The sequence below is a fragment of the Protopterus annectens genome, chromosome 4.part0 (genome assembly GCF_019279795.1).
Source record: "Protopterus annectens isolate FY-2018-M chromosome 4.part0, PAN1.0, whole genome shotgun sequence".
Lineage (NCBI taxonomy): Eukaryota > Metazoa > Chordata > Ceratodontiformes > Protopteridae > Protopterus > Protopterus annectens.
In genome coordinates this window covers 258909458-258926594 of record NC_056733.1, presented here as the reverse complement: position 1 = coordinate 258926594, position 17137 = coordinate 258909458, and the positions used below count along the sequence as shown (strand labels likewise).

Below are 17137 nucleotides of genomic sequence, written 5' to 3'. Positions count from 1 at the left end.
AAAAATTGAGCTGATGCACGAAATTTCATTTAGGCTACACATGTGTAGTTCTAAATGACAATAAAGTTTACTATGACTTTATCTTTCCCTTGCTTCTTGTGTCCTGGCTGAAAGGGGGCCTAAAAGATCAGTCTTTGTGCAGTAGTCAGTCAGTAATGTTATTGCTCTCATGCACAGAAATTGCCTTTTAACTTTTTTGAAGATTAAGTACAAAAGAACAAAGTAAGTCATACTTGTTAGTTAACATTATATATATTAAAGAGATTCAGTGTTCATTAAAAGCTAGGATTCTATGCACTACACATTTTGCACTTACAAGATATAATTTCCTAAGCAATACAAGTATCTCTCTCTCCCATGATACTTGCTCCTGTCGCCTCCTTTTTCCTGTTTCTTCCTGCTTAAATTTTTCATTTTGGTTTGTGGTGGGGCTGGGCAGCTTTAAACATTTTTGCTGTAGGAAGTTTTTCTTTTTCCTCTTTTGATTTAAAGGTTCTGAGTCTATGTCAGCAACCTTCTGTGCTGCTCATGTTGGGCTTCTTTTATTATAAATATTGCTTTTGTTTGCAGGCATTTTCCCCCTGTAGTTAGGGCATGCTGCCTTTTGGGATAATACCATTTGACTTGTTGATCTTTTTTCCATTTTGGAACGGTTTCCTTTGCTGTTTTTGTGCTCCAGGTTTCTTGATGTCTTTAGTTGTCAGGCTTGGGCAATGTTAACTAATTTATGCTTTGTGATTTTTAGTAGTCTTTGAGTTAGTATTTTAGGTCTTTTATCTTGTGTCTCTTGCTTCTGTAGTTTTGGTGTCATAGTACTACCTGTTAACCAGTTATAGTTATTCTGTTTGCTGTTTGGACTGCTTTTGCTATTCTTTGTCTGCATGATGCCTTCTTCTACTAGTAGAAGTATGCCAGGTTCTTCAATAGGGGATTCTTCTACATTCTCACCTTCAGTGGTTATTGAATCAGTCAGTGAGTTTGGTAACCATTTGAAATGTCTGGACCCACTAGAGTGAGTACCAAAATAGAAAGACTGAATGGCCCAAAAATGGGCTTACATATGCTAAGTCTGAGATGGCCATTTCTCAGAATATTCTCGCATGGCGATCTCAGAGTTAGTGTATATACGTTTGTTGGGTGTATGGGTTGTGCCAAACCACTCCACTCCCGATAGATTTCTTTTTCATCTTGGGCATAAAACCTCTTGGTATTATAGCCACTGGTGGTTTTCATTTTTATTACAATGTTCTGTCATTGGCAGTTCAGGATTTGGAGCTATCAGTTTTTCCACCTCTCTCTAGAGGAAGCCTGGTCAGTAGTTCGCCACACTGGGACCTTGCCTCTCTGAATTCTGTGATGAGAGATAATATATAAGTAGCTCTGGCTGTTCTCCTGGTTGACTGACTGTTTTTGAGTATTGGAAGACCCTGGAGGAGCTCACCAGTGTGTTTAACACCTTTATTGAATTATAACTTTAGACATAGGCAAACATACATGTGTATAAAAGAAAACAAACCATATGAACATATTCCCATTTGATAACATTATACACCAGATATATTCTTTTTTATAATTATCATCAATCCAAAATTGCACAAATGTATTGATTAATTCCTGCCTTCCCTTAAAACCTCACTCCTCCTCCAAAACATTGTTCTGCATGTATTGTTCCCACAATCTCTGTTTCTTTCTATTCAGTTTGCTCCTTCCCTTTACTAAAGATCCCATTTACAGTTCTTTTATCTCTGTTACAATGTTCAATACTTCAGATACAGTTGGTTTAGACTTTGATTCCATTTTTTATTAATTGCATTTTTGGCAGCCAACAGAATTAAGTGTAACAAGGCATTAGTATCTGTAGACAATTCAGATATTGTATCCCAGCTACAAAAATAATTTCCTTAGTTACACCCATTTGCTCGCCTAATAATTCTGACAGAGTATTCTGCAGGGAATTTTTAATGCCTGCCTGTATTCTGATATCAGTCCCTAACAGTGAAGCAGTCTCTAGCCTGCAGTCCAAATGTCTTCTTGGCCTTTACTCATTCTATTACCTTTCCCTCTGTAGTTGTTTGCTCCCAGTATCTTGGTTCTTTTATCAGTTTTCTTCAGTAAATTCCAACCCCCTTCTTGTCTATTCTCTGTGCCCCTAATTGCAGTCATCCATAGTGGCAAAATATCCTTTCTTCAGTCTCATGTTGACTTAGTTCTCAGAATACTTTCTGCTACTTTTAGGAATATAATATTCTGTATGGCTATTGTTCTTGTTAAGGATCTGCATCCAAAATCCCATTCTCTCATTATTTCTTGAATTCCTGCCTGCTAAATCATCATCCCTTTCTACTTTGAATTATATCGTTCTGCTTGTGTTATGTTTGTGAGCCTTAACTGTGTTGCTTTAAAATATCCCTTCCATCAGATAATCCTAAACATGTTATGTTTGGAAGGTTCAGTTTATCCCACTTGACCCTTGCCCTTTTCCACTCCCAGATAATCCTTCAGCTCTTTATTAACTATTGTCCACAACTTCTTTGGTTGATAAAAATATGCCTGACCTGTATATGAAACTAAAGGGACTAAACATATTTTCACTGCTTGTATAACCTACCCACCTTTAAATGCTCCCTAAAAGAATACTTTACAAAATCATGGACCTGCTGCTGTGCCAATACTGGCTGAACTTACTCACTATACTTCACTCACCTCTTTCAGCCTAAGTCACACCTTACAACCCTCTCCAACCTCCTACTCCACTCCTTTCCTTGTCTCAGGTCTCATTTATTGCATACCAATCTGTGTAACAAATATGACTGAGATTTTCCTCACATATTTTCTCCAACTCATGTTATTGTTTTCTATCACATTCTACTATTACAACATTTATTCACTCCTCTATGTTTTGTAGTGGAACGTGAAACTTTGTGATTTAAAATATTTGTAACTGATTTTTGAAAGATTGTGATTGTGGAATTTTATCCCCAGGAATCCTCTGAAAATAGGCACTTTCTGGCCCAGTCGGACTTTTCCCGGTAAACAAATGTCAAATAAATAAGTAACTGATAAATATAGTTCTACCTATATCCAAAAAAACAAGAGCTTCCAGTTTCTCAATTTGTTGTATTACCATTTGTTTAGTTTCTTCCTACACTTCCTTAGCTGCCATAACAGAATCCTTTTTTTAATCCATACTCCTAAATACTTCATTTTATCTTCTCCCATAAATATGGGTATTGCTGAACCAATTCATGTGTGAGTATATAGTTTACACTCATAGCCTGTGTTTTTTATCTTCATTAATTTTATATCCAAAAAGACTGTCTCAAAGTGTTCCACAATACTGAAATGTCATTTTCTGGTTTTACCAAGTGCAAAGTAGTATTGTCTACAAATAAAGTCAACTTTTCTTGATGCCCATACCAATTATATCCTTGAATTTCTGAGTCCCTTATTTTCTAATGGCTCAAATATAATGCAAATAAAGGGAAAAGAGGACACCCCTATCTGGCTCCTCTGTTCATTCACCTTATCAGAGAGGAGCCCTCTCACTTTAATTTTTGCCTACGATCCCTCATGCATCCTCCTAATTAGCCTTGACATCCGCGGTGGTACAGCGGTAGTGTTGTTGCCTCACAGCAAGAGGTTCTCCCATTCGATTCTCGGCTGTAGTGCGGGGAGTGCCTTCTGTGTGGAGTCTGCGTGTCCTCCCTGCAGTTGGGTGGGCGTTCGAAAGACATGCATAAATGGGCGTGTCTTCGTTGAAGGTTGAACGTCGAGCTGGCACCGCAGCATTCGTCAAAATCTACTGCCAATCATTAGCGGACTGGAGTTCCATTGTGGCGACCCCTAACTGGGAAAAGCCAAAAGACAGCAACATTGCATCAAGCAATGCACACAGCTTACTTTGTTGAATACTTTCTCTGCATCAAGACCCACTAGCAATAGCAATATTTTCTTACAGTCTGCTTCCATCTGGCTCATCATTGTTCTGTTAATATTGTCAAATATTTGCCTGCTGTTCAAAAAACACATTGATCCATATCTGTCAATTTTAGCAATGCAACACCTTTGCTGTTATGGATAAATCACATTATGAGCATGCTTTAAAATTGAAATGAACCTGTATGAAGCTGGGCCTGATGGGTCTTTAACATGTTTAGGTATTACACCAGCCACAGCTTCTGTCCAGGATGTTGTTGTTTCTTCTCCTTTTAAAATAATGTTAAACAAAAACTTTAAGATCTTCGAGTTTCTTCTCTCCTAGCTTCCAAACACCCACAGGAATACCATCTATTTATGGAGACTTACCTGCAGATTGATTGTACATCACCGATTTTATCTTATCTCCTCCTATATTAACCATTAATTGTTGAGTCTCATCTACCTTTGACCTTGTCATACTTAACTGTTCCATAAATGTTTCCATGCATGCTCTTTTTTTGATTTAATAATTTCTCTACTTCATACAAATTTTCATAAAATTTCCAAAATATCTCTAATACTTTTGCAGGATCACTGGCTATTGTTCTTGTTATAGTCTCCCTAAGTTTGGCAACAACCTTTCTACTTTCTGTTGCTTACGTCATTGTGCTAAAAGTTTTTGTGCTCTAAAGTTGTAAAAAAAAAAAAAAGTTGCTTAAGAGTAATCTTTCTAAGCTCGTGCATATTATTCAGGGACTCCCTTATTTTCTCATTCGCACTTTGCAATACTTTAACCTTTGTCAGCCTCTCTAAATAATTCATGTTGCTTCTTAACCATATCTCTTTTTCTTTTATTTATACCCTATTTTAAACCCTTCTTTCATTTTATCCCAAGCACTAGCTATAACATATGAAAAAAATACTATCTCCACTAGTAACTCTCGAATAATTTCCCCTTCCTTAAATTCCTTTCTTTTTCATAGGTAGGATGGAGAAGAGCCAATGTATCATTTTTACTTCATTACCCTGCATCTTTGTCTTAATTGCTGTTGACACAAGATCTGAAATATTTATTGGATGTGTTGAAGTATTCAATTAAATGCACATTAAATGCACATGTTCCTGTGAAGTACAGTTTCTTTCTATAACCCAGTTATTGTACATTGGAGAGTAATACATACATTCTCTGAATTTCTTCTACCAAAGTCATGTTTTCCATACAACATATTTTCATAAATATCTTCAGAAATCCACCCTCTTTTGTTATATTTTTAAAAAAGGTCACTCAGATACATCCTCACTATTACGAATCAATTTCCATTTCCCAACTATAAGTGATATTCCCTGCTAAAATCCAATTATTCCTCCACCAAATTTTCTTAAACTGCATAATAGCAGATTTTGGTGGAATATAAATACATGCCAGCATAATTCTTCTCCCTTGCCAGAAGCCCCACATATCCATTATTATTATATTTTCCCTCTTCCATCACTATTAGAGCTCCTCTAGCAATTAGTATAAGTACTCCCCTTTTCCTTTGTCACTGATATTCTGCTGACTGTCTATCTGAATTTCTTTCTTTATTAAATTCATGTGCCTTTTTTTTCTAAATGTGTCTTCCATAGCATTGCTGTTTGTTCTTTGCATTTCTTAATATAATTCAATATTCTTACTTTTTTGCTGTATGTATGTGGCCATTCACATTCCAAAATAATATGGATAGTGTAGCCCTTATGATAAGAAGTTATTATACCCATCTATTATGTATGTCTTGTTTTTAAATGTCTGTTTCTAGCTTTTATATTACATGCATCCACTAATGTTTTGCAGTTTGATCCATTATACAGTTGTTACTTATCTCCATTTGAACTTATGTTACATTTTACAAGACTTCTTGTTTTAATGAAAACCCCTAAAAAGCAAGCAAACAAACAAACATTCCCGAAATATATCCATCACCTATTAACTTAAAACAAACACAAAAAAGTATATACATCTTAAAATAATGAAGTTTAACCCTCATGATAGGAATGATTGTCCTGACTTAGCAACTGCACCAACAGATATTATGTAACCTAAATTAAGGTTATCCATGTTAAAGTGCACGTTACAGCTTGTGCTCCTACTTAAACTTGTTGCTGTCCCCCCCCCCCCCGGATGTGAAAAAAAGCTTGTGTGCTTTCAGAAAACATTAATTTTTAGTCTTAAGAAAAGATGCACTGCATATCTTTAAATAAAACTAAATTATACGTGGTTCTAGTACATGCATTGATTTATTGAGGTACCAGGAAAACTATTCTCTTTTATTCACTTTCATTAACTTCAAACTTTATATTTTACTAAGCTGCTTGCCATTATACCTTTTACTTTTACATTTCTCTCAGCAATGTCCAGAGCTCTCAAGATTTATTGCCTGAACTTGCAGTCAGCTTATTTCCATGGAAACATAGGGAGAGAATGATCAGCTACCTCCAGCTGTAGACTTCTCAACTCACACTGAACATTTATTTGCTTAAGAAAAGTTTTTCTTTATGTGCACTGTACAGTGGTTTCTTTTTTATAGCACACTTGCTTATACAAGAAACTTGTTATTAGGTTAAGTCAAGGGCAATAAACCAGATGTTTACATATACCAAAGTAAGAGAAAACATCTCAGCTCTACATATATTATAATCTGTGCACTTTTACACCCCATCCCAACTTCCCAAGATTAGAGCTTATTAACTTGAGCATGCTTTTGTCAAGCCTTTCTTCCCTTTTTACATTGTAATGCGTACAGTTCTTAAAACTAAAAAAGTATTTGTTTACTTTAGTATCTTTATCACATTCAGCAGTCACTGAAAATACTGCACTGTATAACAAGCAATGTATATCATGAAATGTTTTATACAAATAATGTTAAGAACAAAAATAGTTTTACTTAGTTGCTCTTTTTCTTTCCTTTTAGTGTCCTTCCAAACATCAGTGATGTAAAGTGGTAAAAGTGGTATATAAATCTTTCAGCCCCTCCATATTTAACAAAATCAACAAAAGTCCAGTCTTTCTCAGCCACTTTTTCTTGTAAAGCCATGCTTCACAAATGTGATTGACACTTTGTAGTTTCACATGTATTCACTAATTTCAGTGTTGCTGGTGTTCTTACTGTTCATCTCTTCCAACCCCTGACTCCTGTTCAGGTTTAAGATACTCCTGATTCTTCTAGTCAACTCCTGTTCTTTTTTCTGTCTCTCAAGCATTTCCCTTTGTAACATTGGGAAAGGTTTCACTGGCAAAGTCTCTCTATGGGCTTTATTATCAGAAGAATGAGAAAGAGAGTCCCCTTCTGTGGTGGTTCACTTTTTGTCAGGCAAATGTTTGTATTTCCTCGTTGACCTGTTCTCCATCAAAAAATGACTTTGATCTTTGAAGAAGAAAATATTCTGAAGACAGCTGGATACAGCAACTTGAATGTCACGCCTGTCTCTCAGCATTCTCTCATTGCCAAGATAAATGTGCTTCTCTTCTGCCTAGTGTATGGTGAATAATCATTTCTGCAACCACTCTACTATTTCTAATTTTTAATACTTTGCCCTTCTGCCACAGTTTTGTCAGGATCAACTGTTTTTGCTGCGATATTTGCACCTTTTCTAGTACAGGTCTTGGCTGCTTTCTTGGAGCTTGCACATGTTTGAGCCTTTTCAGTTAATAAATCCTGCTGTTGAATACCAATCCAGTTACTTATTTGTGCTTTCATAAAATTAGTACATTCTATTCCTTATAGTTTCTCTGGTACATGGAAAATCTTGGGTTTTCTCTGTGTGCTCTGTCCTCTAACGCAACCATTTTTTTGAAACAGCTCTTCTTGGGCAGTCTCATACTCGTCCAGCTTTTTCTTCATTTTGACCTCTGATTTTTGCAGTTTTTTAGTTTATTAGCAGAATCACACATTCTTCTTAATATTAGATTTTATTTTCATTTATTATTATTATGGTTTCAATTTGACTATGGTCTGAGTATACTTTACTTTGCTTTATATTACCAAAAGGATCACCTGTAGGACACCTTAGTTGACCGTTTCTTATCTTGGGCACTAGAATACTATTATTGTTTCTTGTTATTATTGTTGTGGTTTTTCTTATGCTGTTTTTTTTTTCTCTTAATATAGTGTGCAATTTATTGTACATCTGGCCCAGGTTATGGCTATATTCTGCATGACAGGACTCTGACTAAAGGGACAGTTCACTGTTGTGCTAAATGGAAGGAACCTCAGTAGGTAGAAGCCAAAGGGAACATCACCCTAGAAAAGTGGAACCCTCCCATGGTATGATGTTTGATTCAAGTTGCCAGTGTTCTGTAAAGAATAAGGCCACTGGTGATTCAGGTGGCTAGAGAGACGGAGGTTAATTTAGGTGTTGACTAAAAAAGACAAAACAAATATTAAAGAAGTCATCTTGGTGCTTGAAGGTCCATTTGGAGCATATTACCCTGGGCCTACCTGAAAACTATTTACAGGGCTGAAAATGAAAAATTTGGTACTGTGACCCATTTGATTATTGGTCTTATCTGGAAGTTGGTACTTGTGGTGTATTGGCTTGATTTTGAAGAATTTTGCCAGGGAATCCACTAAAAATTTTGGCACTGAAGCATGTCTGATGCACGAGCACTGAAACCTTTTTGAAATTACATATTTGGAAGTCTGCGCTGAAGTGCATACTAATTTTCAAGATGCAGCTGAAGCCTTCTGAGAATCTAGTTGTAAAGTTCAAATAACTGGTAATGAGGACACAGTCAGGTGGAAGCTTGTGATTGCAGCCTTTTACTGTATTGTAAATTTGTTGTTCTGCCGCTGTATTGACACTTTTCCAGGGGGAAGATACTTCCTGACATTCTACTCAAGCAGTGAAGTCCACCCATAGACAGTGGGTATAAGCCTTCATACTTGTTTCTTGGATGCAGATTGCTGTATACTGATAACCCACATTTGGTTTGTAAATTCAGGGTGCCTTGGTAGGATGACAGAACAAAAAAAAAAAGAATAGATTATTATAGAAAGTGATATCTTCTGATGTGGATAGCTAGTGTGTATTTTTTTTCTCCTTCAAAGAGTGCAGGACAAAAAGTCTGATTTACCAGTACCAGGAATTTCTTTGTGTTCTTTGACTTGACTTAAAATGAAGAATAATCATCTCTTACTGGTAATTTCCAAAAGCTATGTATGATTATCTGTTCTGAGGGCTATAAACCAGCATTTTGTAAGATGATATAGCCATAAATGTTTACAAAGTAAGCACAAATATGTAACAAACAAGACATGGGAAAATGTGAGAAGTTATATAAGTTATCTCTGAAGTTTCCAACTTGTGATTCAATGATTATTTCTTTACAGAATGAAATAAATGAAATCCCTTTCTTTGATATTGATCTGCCTTATGAGCTGGCCTTTCACATCTTTAAGTACCTCAGTAGAATAGAACTTGGAAGGTGTGCACAGGTACGTTTTTTTTTGCTGTCACTGAAATCTTTGAATTAGAGCAGGAAAATGTGGTTGACCCAATTGTATTTTAAATTACCCGTATTTATATCATACTTTTTTCTGGGTCATTTTTCAGTATCTGCTCCTTTTGTAAATCTGTAAATGCAAAGATGTCTGTTAAGTTACAATGCTATTTTAACATCTTTGCGTGGGAATGTTGACCTCACAGTGGATCTCAGAAGAAAATCATGGCTATATTGAACAAGATCTGCACCTCTAATTATATTACAATTTTTATAATTGACCTTGCATGAAATAAATTAGCTTTTATATGGTTTTACAGCATTCAACAGAATGCATTACTGATTTTTGCATATTTGCAGGAAGAGCTCTCAGTTTTTTTTTTATTTGATTTGGTTCACTGCCAGTTTTATTGTGTTATTGCATTGTGCACTTTAGGAGACAGGCTGTTAGGAAGGCAGCTTCATGGGGCCTGTAATTTTATACAGAGAGCTGAAACTGTGAGCAAGTGGCTGTTTTGGGCTTCCAGACGTGTGTTTTTTTGGTTTTGTGACTACATATTTATTTGCAGGAACAACTCGCCCAGTTTGTTATATTTGTTTTAATGGATTTGTGGCATGTTCCCAAACAAGCTAGGTGCCAGAAGCTTGGCAGTTAGTTAGGCAACTTCAAGGGAGGCCTGTAATTATGTATAGATAGCAGCAAGCAGTTGTGAACATGTATGAGGTAATACACAATGCATGTGATACGATAATATATCTTAGTGTTGAAGCATGATGTGTGGTGACAAGAATGAATGAGTATCAGCAGGGACACTGATTTTTCAGTGACAGAAAAAGTCAAAATTCCATTCGTGACCATTAGAACCCGGTGATTTTTTTTTCAGATGAGTTTTCTGTTTTTACTAGTACCACAAAGCATACTTTTTCTCATGGACTACAGCATCACCAGTGTCCCAGAGTTACCGCTGAGACCTATAAGTAACAGCAGCCAGACACCCTTTGGGTTTTGACATTTTTCTGTCTCTCTCTATCCCTGTAAAAGGAGTTTAGTTGCTACAGCATTATGTCAGCCTTGTACCTATCCAGCTGGGCTATGTAAGAAAAGAAAGATGGGACTTAAGGACCTACATGACCAAGGACTTGTCTTTGCTTAATTCCAGAATACACTTGCCAGATGTGGGATTAGCCGGCTCATCTGCCTATAAGGCCCTCCTTATATGACCTAATCTCTGACCTCTTGTCTGTGAATCATACTATACCCTTAAAGACCCCCTACAGCATCCACATGTAGATATTTGTCATCATGACACCTAACCATTGATACACAAGGTGTTGAGGCAAGATTGTCTTAAATAGAACTTTATCATAAAGCAGGAAGCCTGTTAGTAAAGCAAAACACACTGCAATCACAGTGGCTGAGCAAGGAAAAATGCTCTTTAATTAAATCAAAATATTTACAAAGCAGACGTTTAACACTAAAAACAATTTTAGAAACTATACACAGATGAGCAGATGTGAATATTTGTTAAGGAACATGTACACAGTGTATATACACATTTAAAGCATGCTTTCATAATTCAGACACAGTAAGTGTAGTACATTATATCCAGCTTCTTGAAGCAACTTTATGACTGTACTGTCCTACTGTTTGTTACTGCTGCTGTTGAACACCAGGATGGTTAGCACTTTCATGTTGCTGACAGTAGGTTTCCGACATTGATCACTTAACATTTGCCCATATGCAGAGAACAGGTGTTTAACTTTGGCACTGGGAACTGGAATCTATATAGCACTCAGTGCTGTTTCAAACAGTACTGGTACCCGCACGGTTTTTGAAAGCCAGAACTAGTACAAGTTAAATAACGGCATCTTGACAAATATATACTTCCCAGTCCTTCCGATGTTGGCCTGAATTACCCATTTTAAAAATGGGCATGCTAGTTGCATATGACTGAAAGTCATTGTTAAGTTGTGGTAAATTATATGGTTCAAACCAGAAAGTACCTTCAGCCTCAGCGAAGAAGAGCCCCCCCTTCCCATTTTTGACTGCAATCCACAATTGGAATCCTAAAAGCATGATTTGAAGCAAAGGCAGCAACATTATTTGCAGTCACAGGTAGTTTTAACTTGAGTACACTCAAAGTCATAGTTAGAGGGGAAAAAAATCCCCACTTATTTTAATAAATGCAGTCTGCTTTGATGTAAATGGGATGAGCAAATGACAAGATAGTAAGCTGTCTGCAGCCACAGCCAGATCCCCACCCCATTTAGTGACTGCAATCCTAATTACCTTCCAGGTCAAAAATATGATGCAAAGTCAGGGACATTCAGTGAAATCAAGGACAGTTTTAACAAAACAGTAGCCAAAAAAATATTCAGACGTATTTCATAGAAATGCAGCCAATTTCTGTAAAGCACGAGTATCCAAAAATAAATAATCAGAAGTATTTCATACAAATGCCTCCTTTATATTTATGGAATGTACCCGTAAGTCTGTATAATAATTTTTTTCACCATTGTTTATCTAGCTTTCTTCTTTAAAAATGGCTGAAAATGGGTACCTATGATCCTGTAGGGATTTCCCAATAAACAAAAGTCAGTAAATAAATAAATATCTTCACACAACCGCACACACATGCACAACTTGCTAGCAAAAAAAAAATATATGACAACAGTAGCCACAAAAGTATTACAACTTATTTCATATAAATGCACACTAACCCTCTGAATGAGTGAAAAACTGCTAACTCCCCTCCATTTAGTCACTGCAGTATCTTCACACTTGCAACTTGCCAGCCCTCTAAATGAGTGAACAACATCAAACTCTATTTAAACCCATGTGTGTGTGTGTGTGTGTGTGTGTGTGTGTGTATCTATATGAAGTTGGCATGGATTACCCATTTTAAAAATGTGCAAGCAAGTTGTATATGACTGAAGGTCATTGTTAAGTTGTTGGTAAATTATATGGGTTCAAACCAGAAAGTAGCTTCAGCCACAAAGATCACTGTGTGTGTGTGTGTGTGTGTGTGTGTGTGTGTGTGTGTGTGTGTGTGTGTGTGTGTGTGTGTGTGTGTGTGTGTGTGTACATGCATGTGCGCTCTGAGTCTGGCGACTTAGCCAGAGACCTGGAGTGAATCTGAACTAAATCCAAGACATCCAGTGTGATTGACAAAAAATCAGTATGTTTTAAGCCTGCATTGCACTTTTTGAGCTGTATTTTGTGTCAGAAGAAAAAATTCAAACGAGTCACATCTGCCTCAGGTGATGAATTTTCCTTTATTAGTAGTTAACCAGATTGCACAGCATGTTGGCCAACTCCTCTGATCTGATCAACTTGTTTACTGACATCAACTTTTATACTGCAAGCAAAACAACTTTTTGTTACATTTCTGACCGTTGACAGTTGGCTATGAAAAACGTATAGGATAAACATGTTTATCACAAATTACCTCAAACCAACAGCTAGTACAGAATGTTCAATTCAACAATGGTAGCTCAAGTTTTCCAGGACACACAGCCTGCCCCAGTAAATTAACTCTTACTCGGCCGTGCGTCCTTATCCCAGGCTTCACTGAGCTATAACCAAATCTCTTTATTCTGAAATACAGAAAACAGATATTATTCAGGTTCATAAGCAATGCTGCATTTTGTTCACAGATGAGGCCCATCTTTGATAGGCATATCCCAACAAATAACATGTTCATTTTGCAAGAACAGGAAAAAGACAAATAACAGTATGTTTTAAAACTTTTTCTCTTAACATTTCCCCCCTGAAAACACTTTTATTTGTCTTTTATTTCAGCAATATATGGTAAAAACTAAGTTTTTCTTTGCATACATTACTTCATTGGCAAGACAATTTTTTAAACTTCAAAAACATTTGCAAAGAGTCACATTTCAATGTATTCACTTTCACCAGTCTGTTGCAATTGCTGGTACATCGTCTTCGTAACAGCAGTATCAACCAGTCTTTGTAGAAGACCTCTGATACAGGGTATACAACAACAACCACATACCACCACGATAGCCACAGCGACTCCGACGGACACCAGGAAACTGCTGATGAGATGGCTCCATTTTCCAAACCACTCTTGTAGAAAATCTGTAAAGGGATTATTTACCCCAGAGTTCTCTGCCAATTCTTCGGATAACATCTCCAAACCTTTCAAAGCTCGAGTGATACTTCCATCAGGCGCAGTGTTGTTTGGAATATATGTACAACAGAAAGTCCCAAACATCTTGCAAACTCCTCCTACTTTGGCCAGGAGCATATCCAACGCAATTCGATTCTGCCATGCCACCTGCGAAGTGGCCTCCAGTTGTTCAGCAATTCCTTTCAATGCATCTCTGGTATAGTTCACAAAACACTGCTGGTTATAGTAAATGTAGTTGATCCAGTCCACATTCTTATTAGGTTGAATCCAGACAAAGATTGATGTAAAACCAGCTGCTATTTGGTTTATTGCTTTGTATTCATCAGGTACACCTCTTGGTACGCCAATGCTATCGATGTAGACACCGTTATCGAAAAATTGCTTTGGTGCCTCTCTTTTTCTCCTACTCAACCACTTCGGCTTTATTTCAAGTTCTCTTACGAAATTGCTTGCTGGAACTGGGAAAATGTAGAATGGCAGAATTAACTTTACAAGTGCACAAGTTCCCTTCCAGGGAATCGTAAGCCTTGATCTGAGTTTGTTGTCTCCACATAACCACCATACGTCTGCCAAACTATGAGTTTGGTTCTCCTTTAATGGATTCCCATTGCCATTCACAGTAACATTGCAATAGTTCTGTCCCATATTGCCATAATTTTTCCCTGTGCCATCTCTGGAAATGCACATATACGAACCTGGATAGGAAATCGCTGCAGGCGGTTTCTCAACTTTGCTTATGACCGGAAAACGCTGAGTTTCATCTTTGCACTTATCTTCAGTTTTGTTGAAGAATAATTTCAACAGACACATTAGGTTACCTTCATCTTGCATCAATGGGACTGTTGCTAATTGCTGTTTACCTTCAGCACAAGAAATACAGTTCTCACGATGTGCTTCTCTGGTACTATATCTAACCCAAGATAACCATTCATTATGGTGTACGAATCCCGTCTCGAGTAACAATTGTTCTTCTTTTGTGAAGGCAAAATCTGCTTTATTTGTAGCATTCTTAAGGCTTTGTACTTTAAGTTGGAGGGTCCCCAAAGGATCAGTTCTAGTTGGAAGAGACACTCCGATTCCATAAACTCCTGACTCACTTTCTTGTGGTGACACAATGGTTATAGTAACTACTCCGGTACCTTGGAAATGCGCAATTTTTATTCTTTGTTGCCTGCTTTTATCTTTCTCTGGTATCACTGCACCACTTGTTTCCCATCCATTCACATCTGTTGACCATCAAACACTTGACCAGGACGTACAGTCTCTATTGCACAAGTATTTTGCACGAGTCAAGAAATTATCATTGTTCCATTTAGAACAGTCCAAAATTCCTTCACAAAGTTTCAGCTTAAACACAGTAGTAACATCTGTTTGAGCTTGCAGCACCACCATTCCTTTTTCTCTTGCAACTGTTCCTTCTCGTATGGACATATTTACTTTCGCCACCAAAATCATCATCATGTAACAGTTAAAGTACCAGTTGAACGTGGCCATCCTCCCTAAGGACTACCTCGCGCCATTGGTTTCTTCACTGGGTTTGAGACGAACTAACACCTATTGGGCTAATCCCCCTTTGTAGCCAGACTTTGCGCTCAGAGGTCCGGTGGAGTTTGACCAATATCAATGATAGAAGGAAGAGCCTTGAGTTTTTTACAGTGGGTGATATGAATCCACAAAGTCCTCTCAGCGATCTTTACAGCCGTAGGTGTCGAGATAAGTACTTGGTATGGGCCTTCCCACCTGGGGGATGACCAATTCTTTCTCTTCACAATTCGGATCCACACCCAGTCCCCGGGTGCCACGCTTAACAAGGTTTCATTTCTGAAATCTGCAAAGGAGTCATTGGTTACAAGAGATTTGACATTTAGCAGCTTCTTCATATAATCCGCTAGATCCTCACCCCCCTCACGTTCCACTGGCAACAATCCTTGCCACTGCGGGACGTAATATGGTCTCCCAAACAAAAGTTCAAATGGTGTAAGTCCTTTTTAGGAAGGTGAGATTTGCATGTACAGGAGTGCCAACGGAAAGCACGCAGTCCATGACCTATGTGTTTCTGCCATTAGTTTGTGGAGCTTACTCTTCAAGACACCGTTGTGTCTTTCCACCAGTCCAGCTGATTGGGGATGGTAAGCACAATGATGTTTGAGATCAATTTGAAACACTTGACCCAATTTCTGAACAATCTGGTTTCACAAAATGAGACCCATTATCACTGTAAATGCGTCTTGGTAGGCCAAATCGGGGAATTATTTCTATAGTCAAAAGCTTTGCTACTGTTTGTGCATTCGGATGCTTCACTGGAAAAGCTTCTACCCATTTAGAAAAAGCATCAATAATGACTAAACAGAAACTTTTTCCCTCTGAGGGTGTCAATTCAATAAAGTCCATACAAAGTGTGTGGAATGGATATGGAGGGGTAGGGAGTGCCTGCTGAGACTTTTTAACTCCCCCCTGAGCATGATACTTTGCACATAATAAACAGGATAAACAGAATTGCTTTGCATAAGTTGAAAACCCTTTACACCAAAACACCTTAGACACTACTTGAATCATCGTGTGTACTCCTACATGGGCAGGTCCATGGCTAACTAATGCCGCATACCTAAAAAGGTTTGAGGGTAATACCATTTTGCCATCTGATGCCCTATACAACCCACTCTGTTGAGTGATACCATATTTTACCCAACAACATTTTTCCTTCTGTGTCGTCAATGTTTGCATTACTTTTAGTGTTTCTAAGTCTAAGAGGTGTCCGGTCTCCAAATCATTGTCATGTAAAAGCAAATCATTTTCTTGAGCTGCCTGTTTTGCAGCCATATCAGCAAGGGCATTTCCCCTGGAGACAGGATCTTTTCTGTTGGTATGTGCGGAACATTTACATATCGCTATCTGAAGGGGTAGTTGCACTGCATCTAACAACTGTAAAATTAAATCTCTATGATTTATTGGTTTGCCTGTCACAGTAACCATTCCCCTATTCTTCCATAGTTGAGCGAAAACATGTACAGTGGAGAAAGCATATTGACTATCTGTATAAATTGTCACTTTTTTACCCTCCCCTAAGGTACAAGCTCGAGTCAAGGCTACCAACTCAGCTGCCTGTGCAGAATAAATGTTTGACAATCCTTTTGCCTCCAAAACTTCAGTTTCTGTGGTGACAGCATACCCTACTAGTGTTTTTCTTACAGTGTCTTTTTTTGCTGATCCATCTACAAACAAAACGAGATCAGAATCTATCAACGGAATATCCGTTAAATCTGGTCGGGGAAGTACTTTTTCATGAATACTCTCTAAACAAACGTGCGGAGTACCTTCTTCTGGAGTCGGCAAAAGTGTCGCCGGATTAAGAGTAGTACATCTTTCTATGGTCATATGAGGCTGTGTCAGCAGCACTGTCATACATGACAAATGTCGACTAGGAGATAAAAAGATTATCTTATCTTGCAAAAGTATAGTAGCCACTGAATGCGGAACCCGCAATTGTAATGGGTGAAACAAAACTAATGATGCTGAGGCTTGTACTGCCATGGTGGCCGCCACCACAGCTTGAACACAATGCGGCAATGCCCTTGCAACAGGATCTAAT

The 17137-nt window shown here is 37.7% G+C and overlaps 1 protein-coding gene across 2 annotated transcripts in view; it reads left to right on the top strand.

Moving 5' to 3' along the window:
* The window catches only part of FBXW8 (F-box and WD repeat domain containing 8), a 1953337-nt gene that overhangs the window by 254649 nt on the left and 1681551 nt on the right, over positions 1–17137 (top strand). The window contains exon 2 of one of the 2 annotated variants that reach the window (XM_044068250.1): positions 9285–9389. The exons of the other annotated variant lie outside the window; for it this stretch is intronic. Coding sequence (XP_043924185.1) covers positions 9285–9389 — 105 coding nt within the window. The remainder of the gene's footprint in view (positions 1–9284; positions 9390–17137) is intronic. 2 annotated transcript variants of the gene reach the window in all.